The sequence below is a fragment of the Mus musculus genome, chromosome 17 (genome assembly GCF_000001635.26).
Source record: "Mus musculus strain C57BL/6J chromosome 17, GRCm38.p6 C57BL/6J".
NCBI lineage: Eukaryota > Metazoa > Chordata > Mammalia > Rodentia > Muridae > Mus > Mus musculus.
Window position 1 is genome coordinate 55,961,563 of NC_000083.6, and position 20,634 is coordinate 55,982,196.

The following is a 20,634-nucleotide window of genomic DNA, read 5'->3' on the forward strand; positions in this document are numbered from 1 at the left end:
AAATCTATGACTCTTAGGGACCATTCTCATCCACACCACCGCACTCCTCTGCAGGCAGTTGTCAGGCACGTATCATTGATGGGGCGAGGGGAGCCTCCTGACCCTCAGAGGCTGGTGGGGAGTGGGAGTCATACCCATCCTCTGTAGTAACACAAGGACACATGAGGCAGGCAGGGCAGGTGGTCTGCCAGCCGGACAGTCAGGGAAGTGTTAGAATCTCAGGCTGCCAGGACAGCAGAGAAAAGGCCCTGAGGTAGGACTAAGCCAGAGGTGTTTGTAGGTACAGCAGTAAACCAGGACAGGAAGTGGGGGGAGCAGCCAGGGTCAGGATTCTGCTGTCCCCTTGGCAGTTCTCAGAAGCTCCATACACCCAGTCCCTCCTACCTATAAGGTACATATGCTGCCACTGGGTGCTAGAGCAGAGGACAGACACTCACGCGCCTGCCCCGGCTGCAGGTGTAAGACGTGTGGAGAATACATCTACAAGGGGAAGAAGTTCAATGCACGAAAGGAAACAGTCCAGAACGAGGCTTACCTGGGCCTGCCAATCTTCCGATTCTACATCAAGTGCACGCGCTGCTTGGCCGAGATCACCTTCAAGGTAGGGGCTTCATTCATTCGCTTTCCCTCTGTGAACACTCCACAAAAGGGCAGAGTGTTGGGAAGGTGCTTGCAGCAGAACCACACACAGAAAAGCCTGCCCACCTGCATGTGTGCAAGGTATGGGATATGTTGCGGGGTCAGGAAAAAATCATGTTGTTCTGGGCCTTGCTTGTTGCTTTGCTTCGACAGTGTCCTGTAGCACAGGCTGGACTCAAACTCCGATGTACTCGGGTGACTGTGATCCTGATCCTCCGGCCTCCACCTCTGGGCTGCTAGGACGGCAGCCTTATGCCACCACATCTGGATAAAAGTCATGATTTTCTTCTGTTCTTTCGTGTTTCTTGGGATGGAGGTCAGAGCTTCACATTCTCTAGGCAAATGTTCTTCCTGAGCCACTGCGCAAGCACAAAAGCCTGAGGACTTGGGGAAAGCTAGGAGAGGAAAAGCACTCTTCCTGTCGGCACCACTGGAGGCTGTGGGGTTTTGGGTTGGTTTAGATTGGGTTGGGTTTTTTTGGTTGGTTGGTTTATTTGGTTGTTATTTTTTCACTATAAGCTTTAACCTAAAAAAAAAAAAAAAATAGGATTTGGAAAAAAAAAAAAAAAAAAGCCGGGCAGTGGTGGCGCACGCCTTTAATCCCAGCACATGGGAGGCAGAGGCAGGCGGATTTCTGAGTTCCAGGACAGCCAGGGCTATACAGAGAACCCTGCCTCGAAGAAAAATAGGAAAAAAAAATAGGACTTGATTAAAGTGAACAAAACATAAGCTTGAGGAAGTTACAGTTTATTTTACATGTGTCACGTTTGTGTGTCTGGTGCCCAGGAAGACCACAAGGGGTGGGCTTAGGTCCCCAGCCACTGGACTTACAGAGTTTGTGAGCCACCATGTCAGCACTGGGAACTGAACCAGCTCCTCTGCAGTGGCAGCCAGGATCTAGCCCCTCATCCCCTTATTTTTGATTAAGGTCTTCTGTAGCCCAGGCTAGCCTCATTCACTTCATGGCCCCCTGCTTCCACCACCCCGACAGACACACGGCACGTTGGGTCATCTGTGTAGTTTGTAAGCAAGAAGATAAAGCTAGATGAGCACACAGCGCAGGGTCACTTTGTGTTTCTGCCTCAACCCTGGGGTGTCGCAATACTGCGGGATGTGCTGCTGCTCAGGGGAGGTGAAAGGCAGCGGTGTCAGGCTGAGTCTCTTCCTTGCCGCTGGGCCGCCAACACAGCGCTCAGGGAAAGTGAAACAGAGTCTACGATGGGATCCACAAGCCCACAGTGAGCTCCGGAGGGGAGGATCCCACTTGGCTGAGTGCCAAATGTAGAGAGGGGCCTCTTCTGGAGACTTAGGCATGGCCTGTATGATGAAGGTTTCCTTTCCCCACCCGCACCCCGTGGCAGTCCTTGATGAAGGGCTTGTCCAGACTGCTTTATTCATGCCAGATGGGGATGCTTACATCTCACTCAGCGTGAACCAGAGATTAAATACCTTTTGCAGAAAGGGATGCCCAGGAAGGGAAACTCATTGACTAAACACTCCAGGCCTATCTTGATAACCTCATTAACATGAAGAACTCAAGGAGTTTTGGGTTTGGTTTGGTTTGGTCAGGAGCTAGTTTGAATTCCCACTGTTCTCAATTATAAGATTTACTGGGGTTCTGAACTTGCTACAACCTTACCAGCTCTTCTGTCTGGTGGCACTGCCCACTGCCTCACAGCCCAGAGGTGTACTAAGGGCACAGATGGAGGGGGATGCACTAATAGTGTACACAAGGGGATAAGAGTCCATGAGGGAGTCAGGTGTTCTTTGTTATGGCTACAGAATGTTCCAGAGGGTGTGGGCATTAGGAGGAAGAAAGGCCCACAGCCACCAAAGGAGTAAGCACAGATACTGGTAGAAGGAATGGAGAAATGTACATGAGGGGCTCAGGCTGGCACCCGGCAGCCATTTCTCCCCTGCCCTAACAGACGGACCCAGAGAACACGGACTACACCATGGAGCACGGGGCCACGCGCAACTTCCAGGCGGAGAAGCTTCTGGAGGAGGAGGAGAAGCGCGTGCAGAAGGAGCGAGAGGATGAGGAACTGAACAACCCCATGAAGGCAAGCCCTGGGCCACAGCACCCTTCACCCCTCCCTTGCCTCTACCCTCTCCCACCCCTGTGCCCTTCCCCCACCCCTGCACCCCTCCCAGGTGTCCCCCATGCCCCCCTTCTCTATCTGCACCCCTTACCCATCCCTACTCCCTCTCCCCTCGCCTACACACCCTTCTTTGCACCTCCTCCCCCACCCCTGCGGCCTCTCACCAGCGCTTGCACCCCCAGGTCCTAGAGAACCGGACGAAGGACTCCAAGCTGGAGATGGAAGTGCTGGAAAACCTGCAAGAGCTGAAAGACCTGAACCAGCGGCAGGCGCATGTGGACTTTGAGGCCATGCTGCGGCAGCACCGCATGTCTCAGGAGCAGTGGCAGCAGCAGCAGGAGGAGGAAGACGAGCGGGAGACAGCGTGAGCCAGGCCCTTCTGGATCTTTCCATGGCTGCCCCTCCCCTCTTGTCCTGTCCCCTCAGACTCTACTGAAGTGCAGCTGCTGGGACCCCTGAGATCCACTGTTCCATAGCCATCACTCTGGCTTTTTGTTTCCATCCCATGACTGTGGGTTTGTTGTTTGAGACAGGGCCTCGTGTAGCCCAGTCTGGCCTCAGAATCATTAAGTAGCCAAAATGGTCTTGACCTCCTGATCCTCCTGCACCCACCCCCCCAGGGCTGGGCAGTAGGCATGTACTTCCACACCCAACTATATGTTATTTATTTTTGTGGTGCTGGGCATGAACCCAGGGCCTCACATGTGCCAGCCGTCTTCAGCCACTGAGCTGCTGCCCTCAAAATTGTTAATGTGGTTACCTGCTCCCCTGTTCCTGACACCAAGAGAGCAGGAAGAGGCAGCATCCCCTAGCTGCTGCAGAAGACCGCCCCCTGCAGTACATCCTCACCATATCTATCCCATAGGGCCTTGCTGGAGGAGGCTCGCCATCGAAGGCTTCTGGAGGACTCTGAGTCAGAGGATGAGGCGCCACCTTCCCGACCACGGGCAGCTGCAAGACCCAACCCCACAGCCATCCTCAACGAGGTTAGCCAGGCCAGGGTGTGGGTTGCTTACCCAGGCTGAGTGGCCATAGGAGAAATCATAGCAGCAAAACTGTTGTTCGTAACAGGACAAACAGCCCACAGTTGGCTGCTCTGATCTGTTTCATGCTTCTGAGCCTGAGGGAGGGACTAGCCAGTGAAACACTACATCAAGAATGGGGAGTCAGATGGAGGGTAGGGAAGTGGGGGGGAGGGTATGGGGGACTTTTGGGATAGCATTGGAAATGTCATTGAGGAAAATACGTAATTAAAAAAAAAAAAAAAAAAGAATGGGGAGTCAGAGTCGGGCGGTGGTGGCGCATGCCTTTAATCCCAGCACTTGGGAGGCAGAGGCAGGCAGATTAAAAGAATAGGGAGTCGCTCAGTCAAGTGCCTGCCCCACAAGCGCAAGACTGGGATTTGGCCCAATGCCATATAAAAAGCTGAATGCGTGTGCTGGCTGTGGTGACACGCACCATAAAGCCAGCACATGGGAGCAGCGGCAGGTGGAGTTCTCATGCTTGAGGTCAGCATGGCTACACAGCAAGACCCTGCTGCAAAAAAACAAAGCCAGATGCAGCCCAGCAGCCCTGGGATCCTGCGCTGGGAAGGAAAAGATAGAAGGGCTCTAGGCTGTGTTAGGTGGGATCCACAAATCCTGAAGAATCCTGTCTCAGAAACAAACCAAACCATGGTACATAGCAGCTGATAAAAACAGCTAGCTGTGTTACTCTCTGGCTTCTCCACATGGATACGGAGCCCACAGAACCAGAAGCTGGCCCACAGAACCAGAAGCTGGCCCACAGGCTATGAAGGATAAGGGGCTCTCCCTAAGTCTCCCTAAGTCTCATCAGGGTCCTGGGTGCATCCAGAACTTTGCAGCAGATCTGGCCCCAGCTTTTTTTTTTTTTTTTTTTTGGTTGTTGTTTTGTCCTTTAAAGATTTCTGTATTTACTTTATGTACATGAGTACCCTGTAGCTGTCTTCAGACACAGACACCAGAAGAGGCCGGCAGATGCTTGAGCTAGGTATTAAGGGGTGGGAGGAGTTCACAGGATGAAACGGCAGCAGATGAGAAGTCAGGTGCAAAGTGTGGGGTGAGGGACAGGTCATGGGGACTCGGGTAGGAATTTAGAGCTGGGGCAGGCTTGATAAGTAAGCTAGTTCCACAGAGCCAGGTCAGGGAGGCCGGAGGGACAACAGCTGTGCATGGTCTCCACAGGTACCGCAGACCAAGAGGAAGGCAGAGGCCCTGTGCAGTAAAGCACAGTTGGCAGGCTTAGTTGTACCAAAGAAGGTAAAGACAGAAGCCAACGGCGCCTCAGAGCAGGTCGGGGTGCCCACCGCCGCAGGTGAGTCCCCTCAGCAGCCATGGGTGGCACCAGTGCATCCAGCACTGTGTGGAACATTCGTGAGGTGGGCAGGGTGAGGGACCAGAGTGAGGCTGCAGCTCTCGATGGGCAGAGGCCAACCAGCAGCCTGCCACACTGCACCAGGGGGAGATAAAAGGATCAGCCTCAGCTACATAGGGAATTTAAGGCCTGCCTGGGCTACATGACACTGTCTCAAAAGACAAAATGGAGCTGGATGGTGGTGGTGCACACCTTTATTCCCAGCGCTCAGGAGGCAGAGGCAGAAGGATCTCTGAGTTCAAGATCAACCTGATAACCAGAGTGAGTTCCAGGACAGCCAAGGCCACACAGAGAACCCTGTCTTGAAAAGCAAAGAGGAGAAAAGGAGCAGAGGCTTGGACTGGGAGTGACGGAATAGCTAAAGGTGCCCTGGGACAGGTCTCGCACGATCAGGGGACTCCAGATAGTGTAGCTAGTGCACTGTCCATGTGGCCTGCAGCTTTAGTGTCCTTTCCTGGAGTTTGAATAATTCCACCATATGTAGGAAAGGCCTGGCTTGCGGTTGACAGATGGTGACATTTGACACAATTACATTTGACACAGTTATCACTGCCACTGTTAACATTTGTCAGAGGCAGATCCTAATGCACAGAGAGGGTTATCCACTACCTGAAGCCACACAGCAAGCCCAGTATTGGAGCCTCACCTGTGCACTCTCTTAGTCATGGAGGCCCTTGGCAGCACTTGGCCCTTGACACTGTTCCAGTGTCCTGTGGGCATTCAGCTGCCCTGGGCAGGATCTCTCTGGCCCAGTTTAAGATTGAGGTGACCAAGTCACAGGGTCCTCTAAGCCGGACACATTCCCATGGACTGACTTGTCCTCTCCACAGGTGCCCCCAAGAGCAGGAAGGCGGACAACCCTACACCCCAGACACCTGGCACGTCCTCCCTGAGCCAGCTGGGTGCATATGGGGACAGCGAGGACAGCGACAGCTGAGTGTCAGTGATGCCCACCGTGGTCTCATAGACCCAAGAAATGAGGAGGAGATGGGATCAAGCAAGCACCTTCAGCAAAGGCCTCGGGACCATCTCTGCCATGGCCTGGCAGTGTACGGAGAAGCAGTGTCCCCAGGCACCCCAGGACAGACAGCCTGGCCCTCTCCTTCAGTCCTTGAGTTGTGTGGAGCCTGTTGGCCGGTCCCTTCCTGCCACAGATCAGAACACAGTCTGACTTGGGGGGGGGGGGCAGGGACCCTATCTCCCTAGCACCATCTCCCAACAATACACAAGGCCTGGGGCTCCATCCGAATGCAACACAGTCGTGCTGTTTAAACAAAACAAGAAGAAAGAATAGAAAGTCAGTTGAGAACCTGCCTGGCTGCAGGGGCTACCCCAGGGTTAACACCTCGGATTTCTGCCATACACCCCTGCGCCTGGCCTCTCAGCATGGCCTTCATGCAGAATTTGGGATTACATCAGTCTGTGTTCTGATACTGTAAGGAAGCAATGTTGAGGCTGAATCTGTTCTGTAGAAAGAAGTGAGCCAGGCACAGTGTGGAGGTAGAGAAGCAGGCGTATGTAGCCACACTCTCGCCTCACCAGTGCTGGGATCAGAGACTGAACCACCAAACTGATCTTAAACCGGAAATGTTCGTGTTGGAGTCTGCTTTCCCCTGGGGACTCTTCCTTCTCACAGCCCGTGTTGGGGGTGGGGCTTCCCAAGCCAAGATCAGGGACATCCTGGCGTCTGGCTGGTCCCCGTCCTGCTGACCTCCACTCACTCAGCTCTGTAGCTGTCATCATGTCCTCAGAAGTTGTCAGGTCTAATCTGTCACTTCTGTCAGCTCCCTGGGGACCCCTGGCAAAGGGAACCACCACCTGCCCAGGGCATTCAGATGCTGGCTGTACCAGCTCCCCCATAGCCCTCTTCCTGCTTGCTGGTCACAAGCCTGGTCCCTGCAGAGTGACAAAGCTACATGGCAAGGGGCGGGGTGGCATGCTACAATGGCATCCGTGAGGTCTTTTTGTCCCAGATGCCACTGTTCCTCCAGCAGACTGAAGCAGCTGGACCTCACCCCCAGACTGGGGATCCTGAAAGTCAGTGACTTGCCTCTTCCTTCAGACTATGAGCTCAGAAAACCAAATGTGTACTTCCTTCCATCAGGCTGGGAACCAGGAAAGGCAAGGTCCTGATGCCTCCCTCAAGCCAGGAGCCTTCCTACAGCACCCTCCAGACTGCAGGCTTCCCAAGGCAAGCCCTGCATCTGCCACCAGACCACAATTAGGCAAGACCCGCCTCCCTATCAGCCAGAGTGTTTTGGTCCCCTACATATACATGCCTGGATTTTGGGTTTTTGAGTGGGCCTCACTATGTAGCCTAAAGGTATGGCTGCCAGCCTTAAAGACCTCCCCTTCTGTCCCCCTGCTTTGGTACACTTACCCTCCCGGATTTGAGGGGCATCGATTCTTATCCTGCTGTTCCCTGAGGCCCCAGTCGCCCCGTGTGTGCCTCAGGATGGAACAGTCACACTGTTCCTGAACAAGAACAGGGTTCTGTCCCATGCCACCAACAGGGTACATGGAGTCTGAGACTCCGTGGGGGACTATCCAAAGCAGGCCGAGGCAGAGACAGGACTAGTTCATGGGGACTGGCAGAGGCACAGGGAAGTGGATTGTTCTGGAACTGCAGTATAGCAGATTACATGGCCTTCATAGGCTATACAACCCACTCATGCATGTTTTCCCTGTGCTTTCATTTGGGTTTAAGATGCTGGGGGCCAACACTACCCTCTCAGCTGCCCCCAGCCTTTGGGTTGTACTTCTAAATGCGACAGGGATAGAGCATGTGAATTATAATCCGGAGTCAGTGTGATACAGACTGACCCCCGTCCCATCTTCCAAGTCATCCAGAAGGTTTTCCCAAGGTAGTTGCCATGATCCTCCTCCCCGCTATCAGAAGAGTTTACTGCTCTGGCTTTTTCTGTTCTTACACGCGCAGGCGCGCTAACATACACACACACACACACACACACACACACACACACACACACACAGGCGCCCGCGCCCCAATGGAGGCTCTGAGGCGACAGAAAGTCAAGTGCCGTTTGATTCTGCCTCAGGCCCCCTGATTGCTATTCCTGCCACGTACAGGCTCCATGCGAGAAAGCTCTTGACTACACCAGCACACACAGGATCTGGTGACCCCTGGGGACGCTGCCTGACAGAGATAGGAGTGGGTGGTTAGGGGGACTTAGCCTACTCCAGATGCCGTGCTGGCTCTAGGCCTCAGTTTCTCTGCCTGGAAAACAGAGCTCACAGTGGACAAGAGGATGACCGCTCTCTCTGTGAGCCACCAGTGCCATCCTAGAGATGTCCAGGCACAAATGGTCAGATGGGTGGCTTGAGTTTCGCTCCACACACAAAGCCTTTCTATGCCTCAGTTTCGCCAACCTCAACGTCTCAGTCGGTAGGGCGCTTGCTAGTATGCACAAAGCCTGGAGTGTCATCCCTAAATGCTGGGAGACTGAGGCAGGAGGATCAGGAGTTCGAGGTCATCCTTTGCTGCAAGTGAGTTGGAGGCCAGCCTGGGCTACATGAGACCCTTAGCAGTAACTCTTGCTGTCAATGCCTCCTGCACCGATTACCAGTTGGGGAGACTAAGGCGGACAGACAGTTGGCCATGGCTTTTGGGTCACTCTGGCTGACTACTGCCCGCCTGTCTCTCCTTGGGGTTCGACCTCCTAGCTCCATCTGCAGCCCTTGAGGTCTGAGCCCACCTCCCTCCCTCCGCTCGCGGACCCGCAGCTGCCGACGCCTCCCACCCCTCCCCCTCGCCCGGCACAAAGCGACGGACGGACGCAGCGGTGACGGACGACGCCTCCCGCCCTGCGCCACCTCCAGCCGCGACCCTGCGCGATGCTCGGGCCTCTCGCCCAATCCCTGCCCGGCCCTGGTCCCAAGGGCAACTCGGTCCCCACGCCGGTGGTCTCGTCCTCCGGGATCCTCCAGGGTCCGAGTCCTGCTGTCTCCACCCCGGAGCCACAGAAGGTCTGAGGTCTGCAGGTCTGTCCGCAAGGCGGGACCCAATGGGACGCGGGTGTTCTCGCCCCTCCGGTGGCCCTGAGAACCCGGGCCTGGACTCAGTGGTTTAAGTCCCTTTTGTTGTGCAGTGGCGGCGGCTGCAGGCGGTTAAGGGATAGGGGAGGTTAAGGGATTGAGGGGGCGGTGTGGAGCAGGAGTTAGGGGACCGGGAGGTTAAAGGAAATGGAGGGGTCTGGAGATTAAGGAATACTGGAGATGGAATTAAAGGATTCAGAGATTAAGGGATGGAGATAAAGGATTGGAGGTGTGACGGGGGCGGGGTGTGAAGGATCAGGGGTCAAGAAATCTGGGTAATTCGGACTGGTGGGGCTCGCGGGATCGGACAGCAGCCCCACAGGGAGTACGACCCTCTGGAGTGGCTCAGCCTCTGACAACTTTATGCATGGAGCTGAAGGGGTAATGTGAAACAGCCCTGTTGACATCACACCTGCAACACGGACCCTAAAGTTCGCAGTTCCCGCAGACCCTTGGCCTGCAGCACCAGGGTCGCCACCTGCTGCCCCCTCTGCTCTGAGCCCAGCCAAGGACTTCTGACCTCCAATCTTCCTGTCCTCTTCCTCTTCTCTCTTCTCCCTTCTTCCTCCCCCCTTTTGTCTCCCCCTCCTCTTCTCTCCCCTCCTTCCTCCCCCCAGCCCCAGGACGAGCTGCAGAGCTAGGCATGAAGGTCCTTGTTTGACACCAGCATATTTTGGGGGCACCAATGGCCAAGTGGCTCCGAGACTATCTGAACTTGGGCAGCCGGAGGCCGCCTCCGCAGCCGCCCACCCCCGACTACACCGAGAGCGACATCCTGCGGGCCTACCGCGAACAGAAGGACCTGGACTTCGAGGACCCCTATGAGGATTCCAATGGCCGCGCTGAGCCAGAGGTCACCGGGTCCGGTGACCCCAAGTACAACTCTCCTAGGCACCGGCTGATCAAGGTGGAGGCTGCAGACATGGCCAGAGCCAAGGCTCTGCTGGGGAGCCCGGGGGAAGAGGTGCGTGGAGGACCTGGACGGGTGTTCTGTCCCTATCACCCTGGGTTCCCCACCTCATCCCCCGCCCCCTGGGGAGTCCAAGATCTTCTGGGCTAGCCATTATCCCCCTCGGCCCATTCTCCCTTCAGGGAGACAGAGGGTAGGTGTTGTTTTTGGTTTGTGTGAGACCTGGTCCAACATTGCCCAGGCTGACCTAAAACTAGCTACAATGAGTTTGAACTCCTGATCCTCCTGCTGCCTGTACTTCTGAAGTGTGTGTCACAGGATGACAGGCATGTGTCACAGTCACTGTTTATGCTGTGCCTGATGGAAGCTGGACCTGGTGCATGCCCTGCTTGGTTTTACCGAAGGCTGAGACCCCTTTAAGGTCGAATGACCCTTTCACAGGGGTTGCCTAAAACCATCAGAAAACACAGATAATAAATTTTAAAAATCATAATTCATTTTTTAAAGTTACAGTTATGAAATAGCAACAAAATTATTTTATGGTTGGGTGTTGCGGTGTTAGGAAAGTCCAGAACCACTGCTCTGTTGGTTTCGTTTGGTTTGGTTTGGTTTGGTTTGGATTGGTTTGGTTTGGTTTGGTTTGGTTTGGTTTGGTTTGGGGACAGGTTCTCCCTGTGCAGTCCAAGCTGCTCTAAAACTTGTAGTCCTCTTACCCCACAAATCTCTGGAAGGCATAAGAGAAGTAAGGAACACAGAGAGACAAGACACACTGGGATCAAGGCCTGCCTCGTACTCATGTGTGACCCTGTGTGACTCTCTCTGTGCTTCTGTCTCTTCACCTGTAAAGTAGGCCGATATCCTTACTAAGGGCTTAAGGGCTGGTATTAAAACAATATCAGCGAGAGGCCTGGGCTCAAACTCCCAGAACCTACTTAAAGAGCTGAGTGTAGTGACATGGTCTTGAAACCCCAGCGGCCATTGGTGAGGCGGGGACAGGATGATACACGTGAGACTCCCTGACCAGCCTAGCCCTGAGAAGTGTGAAACGGCCCAGCAAGGGCAGTCAGAAAGTACAGTACCCCACAGCAGGGTCATCCAGAGCTAGCCCCAGCCTTTCCCAGCAGCCGGAAGCAGAAACTGAGTACTCAGACCCTTTTGATGCCCAGCCTCAGCCACCAGCCCCCAACAGTGGGTACATGGAGCCCTATGATGCCCGGAGCGTCTCCAGTGGTGAGCACACATGGCTGGGGGGGTGTGGGGAATGTGCTGTTGTGAGGGGAGGGTGACCAGTGTCCCCCCACACCCCACCCCAGAACAGCCAAGCAGAGCTGTCCAGCTTTACGATACTCCATATGAGGAGCAGGCTACGAAACCAGAAGATGGAGGGTCTTCGGGCCAGAGCCGGAGGCCCCTGGAGGATGAGAGGCCAGCAGATGAATACGACCAGCCTTGGGAGTGGAAGAAGGATCACATCTCCAGGGCTTTCGCAGGTATGCTCAAGGCCGAGCCCCTCCAAGGCCTCCTCCCTCCAGTGCCTCAGTTCTCACTAACGTGTGTGAACGGCTGACATCTGCCAATTCTTCCCCAGAGAAAATCCCTTTGCAGAAAGGGCTTCTAGAGTAGAAGGGAATCGCCTTGTTCTCTGAGGTCTTGGGAACCTGCGGTCATTACAGGGCCAACCCAACAGGGTGATTGTAGACTAAGCACTAGAATGCGCTAGGTTTTGTGGGAGCTAGTGAAAGGCAGAGTGGGGGTTTTAGGAGCTGTCCAGTGATGGACTTGGGTCAGACAATTCCTTGCTCAATCAAGTAAAGGGGCAATAGGATCAACCTATAGAATATCAAATAACCCAGGTCGGGAAGAAATGGGGCCATGACTTGAACCAAAGCTAGCCTTCCACCATGTGGGTCCTGGGGATCAAGCTCCAGTAGTAGCCCAGGTTCCCCACACACATCTTTACCTTTACGCTGAAGGGAACCCCTGATTACACTTATCCCTGTTGGCCACACCCCCTGTACTCTGATTTGTCAGTCAAAGCACCCCCCCCCCCATCCCCTACCTGATTTCTGGGTGGCCTTGCCATTTCACTTCCACAGACCAATCTCAGCCCCTGAGTCAGTCCTGTCCTATCTTAGGCCCCATTTCCACCACTGAAATCCCTTTGGAGAGCTTTTGCTCTGCCCCCTGAGTGAATGAGACTTAACCTCTCTTTCTCCTCTTCCAGTGCAATTTGATGGTCCTGACTGGGAACGGACTCCATGCTCCACCAAGGAGCCCTGGAGACCACAGCCTGCGGAGCGTGTGGATACAGCCCTTGCCCTGGAGAAGCAGCCGTGAGTGCAGTCCCTGGAGGAGGGGTGGCCCCTAGGACTCTTACATCTGTAGGGGAGCTGGGGCCTCATTCATTCATTCATTCATCCATTTCTTTGGTCTCATGTAGCCCAGACTGGCCCCCACGTTACACGTCCAATGGAAGTGTCTCGCTTTGCCCTGGGGTCCTGCCCTTTTACTCCCCTCAGCTGTTTGAAGTCTGTGCCTCTTCTTGAGGTGTCTATCTCCACCCTGCCCAGGTGGTTTCACGGCCCCCTGAGCCGAGCAGAGGCCGAGAACCTTCTGTCCCTCTGCAAGGAAGGCAGCTACCTCGTTCGGCTCAGCGAGACCAGGGCTCAGGACTGCATTCTGTCTCTCAGGTGAGACCCAGCCTTAGGGACACACTGGGGTGATCCTCCCAGTCCAGTGAGCGGAGCTCTGGGAGAGTGTGTGAAGCTCCAGGGGTAGTGGGTGTGGTTCCTGGGCCAGTGGATGGGGCTTTTGGAAGGTGGGCGGGCTTTCCAGGCAGGTGGGTCCAACGGGGAATGAGCTTGGAAGCCGAACCGATCCAAAGCTCTGGTTGTGCTGGGAACCAATGCCCAAGGTTCTTATAGTTCTTTTGAATGGCCTTGTCCAAACCTTGAAACGCTGTCTGTTTGAAGACAGATTCTCAAAATGTTTAGAAAGCACTTGAGTTTCAGGCTCTATTTCCTAAAAATGCCTGAAAGTGTAACCTAAAGTGCAGCATCACATGGCCTGTCACCCCCCGGGGATTGGGGCAGGCAGGAGGATTTTCTGGGCTACATGAGACTGTCCCAATAAAAGCAGAGAAGGGGGATGTTGGAGAGATGGCTCAGTGGTTATTGCATTTCTAGAGGTCCTGAGTTCAATTCCCAGCAACCACATAGTGGCTCATAACCATCTGTAATGAGATCTAATGCACTCTTCTGGTGTGTCTGAAGACAGTGACAGTATACTCACATAAAATAAATAAAATCTTTAAAAAAAAAAAAACTGGAAACAGGGCTGGCTGGAGAGGTAACTCAGTGTCAGGGTACTTGCTGTTTTTCAGGGGGACCTGGGTTCAGACCCACATCATGAGGCTCACAACTGCCAGTAATTCCAGCCCCAGGAAATATGACACCTTTTCTTTTCTGATCACTATCTCACTATCAGTACTGCAAACACACACACACTAAAACTTCAAGGCAGTGGTGGCCCATGCCTTTAATCCCACCACCAGGGAGGCAGAGGCAGGTGGATCTCTCTGAGTTCAAGGCCAGTCTGGTCTACAGAGTGAGTTCCAGGACAACCAGGGATACACAGAGAAGCCCTGTCTCTAAAAACAAAACAAAACAAAAATTAAATAAGTAAATAAAATAATAAGTAAATAAATCTGGGCTGATGCGATGGCTCAGTGGGTAAAGGTGCTTGCCGCCAAGCCTAAAGAATTTGAGTTCAATCAGAGGATCTGCCTGGTGAAAGGAGAGAATAGACTGGCACGAGTTCTCAAGGTATCCTCTGACCTCCACGTATGTACTCCTGATACGTGCACGAACACACATACACACACACACACACATACATAAATACACATACACATACATACACACACACATACATAAATACGTACATAACTTTTAAAAATTTTTTAAAGGGGGCGTAGCAGTAGAAGCAGGCTTTTCACTGACTCAACATCAGTTGAGTATCTGTTGCATTCCAGTGTCTCCTCATTGAGCCTGGACCCTGGCACAACTGATCTTGATTGAGTTCCTAACTAGGATTGTGGAAGATGAGAGGCTGTGAGGGATGCATTCTTTACAGAAGTGACATCCAGACTGAGCTGAGAGCCATCAGGGCCAGGCAGGGCATGAAGGGAAGGAGTGTTACTGCAGACCCCAGCCTGGCCTGGAACTCACTATGTAGACCAGGCTAGTCCTGAGTCCATAGCAATCTGCCTGCCTCTACCTTTCACATGCCGAGATGTTTATTTTATGTTAGTTTTGTGTGCATGTGGGTGTAGAAGTCAGGAGGTCACTTTTGGGGTTCAGTTCTTGCCTTCCACTATGTTGGTCCTGGGGAATCGGACTGAAGTCATCAAGCCTGCCTACCTGCACCTATAGGAAGGCAGCTGTGGAGAGATGGAGAGTTTGGTGGGTCTGGGGACCAATGTTCTGCCTTGTCCCACAGAAGCAACCAGGGTTCCATGCACCTGAAATTCGCAAGGACCCGGGAGAACCAGGTGGTACTGGGACAGCACAGTGGGCCCTTCCCCAGCATACCTGAGCTGGTCCTGCATTACAGTGCCCGCCCACTGCCCGTGCAAGGGGCAGAGCACCTGGCCCTGCTCTATCCTGTCACCAGCAGCCAGAGCTCTCAAGGACCCTGCACATTGGCTGCTAAGCCAGAGAGGGGACAAGGGGACCCATGACGCACAGACTTCCTTTAATGCCCTCTAGTGGGGTGCTCCAGATCATGGCCTGCGGGCATGCTTGACAGGTGAAGAAAGGCGGCTGCCGCCAGGCCTGCTGGGCTCAACCCTGGGAATCCACACGGTGGCAGCCGAGAGCTGCAAGTCGTTCTCTGATTTACAAACAAGTCACACACCATAAATTAATAAATAAATGTAATAAAAATTAATCTTAAACCCTTGTCATTCCCTACTGTTCTTTCGGGGCTGTGGGGAGAGACTCCCCCTGATTCAGCGGGAGAGGTGCTCACTCAGACCTTGAAGTATCTCTAAAGCCACGCCCAGCACACTGAGCAGAGAATGACAAAGCTGGCCCAGACCTTTGTCACAGGGTTAGCTGGGGTTAGAAGTTCAGTGTCCCCAGAGTCAGGGACAGCTCCGCCTCATCAATCAGCCTGCAGCTGGGCCTCTGGCCTCTCAAGTAGACATCTGTCACCCCACACACATACCTCCCCTACACCTGAGAAATCCTCAGAAGGGAAGGAAAGGCAGCCACTGCCCTTGTCACTTCAGTGTGATGTGCAGACACAGAATAACAGTACAGTACATGCTGGTAGCTCTGACCCTCAACTTTCCTTTCCTTGCTCCAGAAGAGGCCATCCCCGGGCCCGCTAAGGGGGTGTAAGGGTCCATGATTCACTGAAGAATGATACCCAGCCAGACTCAAATAGTATGTAAATGCAAAGAATGTTTCACTTTGCAGAAGTTCAGCACACTGGGGTCTCTACTTGCTTGGGCTTGCCCAGTTCTTAGGCCTAGTCTCCTGGACTGCCCATTTGAAGCCTGCCATGGAGTCAGCCTAGCCTTCTCAGAGGAAGGGGCCAAGCCAGCCAGGCCTGTGTGTGGACTACCTGCTCCTTAGATATATAAAAAGCAAGAGAGGGTATGAAATGGCATGGTTATAATCCCAAAATGAATAAATAAACAAACACAGTGTGTGTGTGTGTGTGTGTGTGTGTGTGTGTGTGTAAGTGGGCATGCATGCAGGTGTCTGCAGTTCTGAGCCATCAGAAGTGGCTGTTGGGAAATGGCCCTCTGGAAGGGCAGTGCGAACTCTTAACCCCTCAGCCCTTGTTTCAGCCCCTATTGTAAACATATAAGGCACTCAGGCTAACCCCAGCACGTGGGAGGCAGAGGCAGGTGACCTCTGTGAGTTCTGCTCTACATAGTGAGTTCCAGGACACGCAGGACTACATAGTGAGACCCTGTCTCAAAACAAACAAGGAAAACTCAAAAGTGGAGCAGAAGTGGCCACTTCCTGGCCAAAGTGAGATGTCCAGGTGAAGAGACAAAGGCAGCCAGCACTCGCCTCTGTTAGCCCCAGTGCCGAGTTAAACAGCCAGCACTCCTCACTTGGTGCAGTTGTCTCTTGTCTTTGAAAGAGGCAGAAAATTAATGTCCTTGAAGTGATAAGGCCCCCCACCCTTAAGCTATGGGAAAGAGACAACCAAGTGTTCCCAGCAGTCAAAAAGAGATGTAACGGGGGCTGGAGAGATGGCTCGGAGGTTAAGAGCACTGACTGCTCTTCCAAAGGTCCTGAGTTCAAATCCCAGCAACGGCATGGTGATTCACAACCACCTGTAATGAGATCTGATGTCCTCTTCTGGTGCATCTGAAGACAGCTACAGTGTACTTACATATAATAAATAAATAAATCTTAAAAAAAAAAAGAGAGAGAGAGAGAGATGTAACAGCTGCGTCCAGCTTGTAAAAAAATGCACTGGTCTCTGATCGCGAAATGTGTCATTTCTTCCCAGGTCAAAAAGGTCCTTTTCCACATGTATGGTCCCTCCTTGCTGTCTGAACATACATTATCAGTTTGAAGGATATAGCTCCTTTACTCTGTACCCAATCATGTAGCACTAAGGCTCAAAAGCCCCAGCTTGTGCATTTCCCATAGATGAGCCCTTAGCCCCTAGACTGCGTGTCACATTCCTCCTTGCAGGGAGGCTTGCATCCCTGGACTCTTGTGTGCTTGCATCAGCATCGTGGTCCCTGCCGGTCTCCTGGGGTTCTCAAGAACTGGGCATAACAGAAGCCATCTCCAAAGACTCTGGAACCCACAAATAACTCCTTGTTATTGGTAGCACTTCAACTCCATCACAAACTTCAGATTGGAATCAGAAGTAGAGTCCCTGCCTAGAATCTGCCTAGAGTCCCCTAGAGGGTTGGGGGAAGGTGGTAGGAGAGATGACCTGGGCTCTCTGGTGCCTAGCCTTGTTCAGATGTCCAGAGCCTTCTCTTTGGGCCAGGCCTCAGGCCTGTGTGGAGTCTCCCTGCTGGGCTGGAAGAGGACATTGCTGTAGAAAGAATTTCCTGGGAACAGAAGACATAAATTAGAAGGTACCAGTCAGTTAAGAGTGTCAAGAGCTGTCTTGGCATGGCTGAAGTGCCAGCCTTCTATACTATGCTGCCCCCTGTCCCACCCCCTTTCTCAGCACCCTTAGCAGGGTGCACAGGGGTGGGAGCATCATGAATCCATGAGACTCACCTGGACATATGATCTTACCTAAGTCCTCCCAGTAACACCTGCTGAGACCCCACAGCACAGCACTGCCAAGGCCACTATCACACCCCCAACCACCAGAAGCCCTGAGTGGGGAGAACACAGTGTTAGAGAGGGGCATGGCAGGCAGGATAGCACCCCTCCACATTTTTCTTGATGACTTCTGCTCCCAGCCCCTCACTGAGGGGTTCTATGGGAGACTAGCTCTACCTCTCATCCAAACCCCAAATTTACTATGAAGCATGTTAAACACCATCACTCGGGGACTGGAGAGATGGCTCAGTGGTTAAGAGCACTGACTGCTCTTCCAGAGGTCCTGAGTTCAATTCCCAGCAACCACATGGTGGCTCACAACCATCTGTAACGAGATCCGAAGCCCTCTTCTGGTGTGTCTGAAGACAGCTACAGTGTACTCATAGAAATAAAATAAATAAATCTTTAACACACACACACACACACACCATCACTCTGTATTCACCCTGCCTCACTAGGAAAGCCCCAAGGCAGTATGGGACAGAACAGGCACAGAGCTCAGGCACCAGGTTAGTGAACATGCCAGGTTGGAGTCTGATCTGTAGTCAAAGGTGCAGATCTCCCTAACCCTCCTCTTACAGGCTGAGAACCCAGTGTGGGCAGGGGTCCCTGGAGACTATTGGGAGTAGAGAAGCCAGCAGAGTGCAGCTGCCCCCTAACCCCATCCCTTGCAAGCATGCTAATTCCCTCAGTCCAGTAGGTATGAACCACACAGATCCTGCAATAATGTCACGTGTCCCTGCCAGCTGCTAAGAACAGACCAGGTGAGGGTGGCAGGATCCATTGAGTCCGTTCTAGGCCAGGTCTGTGGGGTCCCACAAGGCACCCACAAAAAGGGAAGGATGCAAGCCTGGCTCCAGGGCACCAAGCTGTTCATGCTGCAGTTGCCTTTGTGTGGAGACAATGAACCCCAGGTTGGTGTCGAACAACTTTTGGCAATCCTCCTGCTTCAGCTTCCTGAGCACTAAGCTAGCAGGCAAGTGTCAGCACATCCCACTGAAGCTGTTTGTCTGTTGCCTGCCTCACCCTCCCCAATGCTGGGATGACAGAAGTGTTCCACCGCAGTGGGCCCTGCCGTTATATATTTATTTTAGAATCTCTCTGTGTAGCCCAGGCTAGCCTCCCAAGAGCCAGCATGACAGGTCTGCCACTTTTTTAAAAAGGGACTTTATTTTTATGTTTAATTATGTGTGCATGTAGTTTCAATGGTAGCCAGAAGGGGATATCAGGTCCCCTGCAGCTGGAGTTAGAGCCCGTTGTGAGCCTCCATGTGGGTGCTGGGAACTAAACCACAGTCGTTCTAAATACTGAACTGCCTCTCCATCCCCTCACTCAGTTATCTGAGACAGGATCTCATGTAAATCAGGCTGGCCTTAAATTCCTGACCCTCCTGCCTCAACTGCCTATGTTTGTTTTGTTTTGTTTTGTTTTGTTTTGTTTTGTTTTGTTTTGTTTTGTTTTTAGAGACAGGGTTTCTCTGTGTAGCTCTGGCTGTCCTGGAACTTTCTCTGTAGGCAGACTGGCCTCAAACTCAGATACACCAGTCTGTGCCTCCCGAGTTCTAAGGTTAAAGGCATGCACCACCACCACCTGTTTTTGTTTGTTTGTTTGTCTTGCTCTCTCTCTCTCTCTCTCTCTCTCTCTCTCTCTCACTACGGAGCCCAAACTATCTTTGAGCCTGGCATCCTCTTGCCTCAGCTTCTCAAGCACTGTGAAACTTTTATATTCAGATCTAAGAGTCAGGAGTCTGAAGATTCTAGAACCTTTCTCCACCCACATAGCACTTCATCCCCCATCATGCCTGCCTCTGCCAGGACTTCTTTCCTGTTGCCCTTGGCCTCCTACAACTTGGGAATCTCCATGGTGGCCTGGCACACATAGTTCCCATTGTACTGAAGACTCACATGGTTCAGCCACAGGGTGAGGTCCTCAGGTGGCCACCAGAACAGCTGTCTCCTATTCCCACAGCCCCCAGAGATGAGGCTGCCACTGGAGACGAGTAGATGGCAAAAAAAAACCATCGTTGTCTTGGTCCTACTCTACACACAGCCTCTCCCAGGCCTGACTGCATCATCACCCCGCAGGACAGGAGACACATTGTCACCTTGTGTCACTCTCACCCACAGGGGCCACTGATGCCTGCTCAGGCTCACAGCTTCCTGTACACCTAGGGAAGACATGAGTGTCACCCAAGTCTGGCAAGCTGTGTGAAGGCCTGAGTTTGAATTCCCAGAGCCCCCACAAAGGGCCGAACTTGTACCCCGAGGCACAGCAACTGGAGGATCCATGCAAAGCCAAAGAGAAACTTAATCCCAAAAAATTAGTAGAGATGGATTTGAGGAAGATGCCCCAGGTGAATGCTGGGCCTTCGTGCATGCAACGCATGCAAACACACACACACACACGAAAGAAAAAATGTGGGGGCCAGCAGGTAAAGCCACTTGCTGTTAAGCCTGTGACCCACGTTTCATCCCCCACAACTCACATAGTAAAGGGGAGGGGAAGGGCCGAAGAGATGGCTCAGTGTTTATAATGGCTTCAGAAGACCCCACACCTATGGCCTCTGGGGGGTACCTGCACTCACATGCACACTAACAACCCAGATGTGTGTGTGTGTGTATAATCCCTGCTGAGCATGGTTGTGATGGTTTGTATATTCTTGGACCAGGGAGTGGCACCATTTGGAGGTGTGGCCTTGTTGGAATAGGTGTGACCTGGTTGGAGTAGGTGTGTTACTGTGGATGTGGGCTTAAGACTCTCACCCCAGTTGCCTGGAAGTCAGTCTTCCACTAGCAGCCTTTGGATGAAGATGTAGAACTCTCAGCTCTGCCTGCACCATGCCTGCCTGGATACTGCCATGCTCCCACCTTGGTGATGATGGACTGAACCTCTGAACCTGTAAGGCAGCCCCAATTAAATGTTGTTATAAGACTTGCATTGGTCATGGTGTTTGTTCACAGCAGTAAAATCCTAACTAAGACAGAAGTTGGTACCAGGAGTGGGGTATTGATGTGATAGGCCTGACCATGCTTTTATTTGAGAAAAAAATGGATTTTTGGACATTGGATTTGGAACTCAGTGGAATGCTTTAAATGGGGCTTAATGGGTCATCCTAGTAGGAATATGGAAGACTTTGTTGCTGGGAGTAATTTGAACTGTGTTGACCTGGCTCAAGAGATTTCAAAGGAGAAGAATTTCAGTATGTGGCATAAAG

General features: G+C 52.7%; 2 protein-coding genes across 5 annotated transcripts in view; both read left to right on the plus strand.

Moving 5' to 3' along the window:
• The window catches only part of Yju2 (YJU2 splicing factor), an 8,765-nt gene extending 2,376 nt beyond the window's left edge, over nucleotides 1–6,389 (plus strand). Inside the window, exons 3-8 of the mRNA NM_028381.3 lie at nucleotides 457–601; nucleotides 2,568–2,702; nucleotides 2,924–3,105; nucleotides 3,607–3,727; nucleotides 4,946–5,075; nucleotides 5,966–6,389. Coding sequence (NP_082657.1) covers nucleotides 457–601; nucleotides 2,568–2,702; nucleotides 2,924–3,105; nucleotides 3,607–3,727; nucleotides 4,946–5,075; nucleotides 5,966–6,072 — 820 coding nt within the window. The 3' untranslated portion in view covers nucleotides 6,073–6,389. The remainder of the gene's footprint in view (nucleotides 1–456; nucleotides 602–2,567; nucleotides 2,703–2,923; nucleotides 3,106–3,606; nucleotides 3,728–4,945; nucleotides 5,076–5,965) is intronic.
• A 1,876-nt stretch (nucleotides 6,390–8,265) lies between these two features.
• On the plus strand, nucleotides 8,266–15,058 carry Shd (src homology 2 domain-containing transforming protein D). 4 transcript variants are annotated; one of them, XM_030249612.1, is made up of 8 exons: nucleotides 8,266–8,642; nucleotides 8,820–9,137; nucleotides 9,809–10,155; nucleotides 11,226–11,331; nucleotides 11,415–11,591; nucleotides 12,326–12,434; nucleotides 12,672–12,791; nucleotides 14,602–15,058. In XM_030249612.1, exons 3-8 carry the CDS (start codon nucleotides 9,877–9,879, stop codon nucleotides 14,840–14,842), a joined length of 1,032 nt encoding a protein of 343 aa, XP_030105472.1. In that variant the 5' UTR covers nucleotides 8,266–8,642; nucleotides 8,820–9,137; nucleotides 9,809–9,876; the 3' UTR covers nucleotides 14,843–15,058. The 4 variants fall into 4 exon arrangements, with proteins under 4 accessions (XP_030105472.1, XP_011244636.1, NP_001152995.1 ...); XM_011246334.3 differs by having other exon boundaries at nucleotides 8,276–8,642; nucleotides 11,223–11,331; NM_001159523.1 differs by lacking the exon at nucleotides 8,266–8,642 and having other exon boundaries at nucleotides 8,920–9,137; nucleotides 11,223–11,331.
• The last annotated feature ends 5,576 nt before the right edge of the window (nucleotides 15,059–20,634 follow it).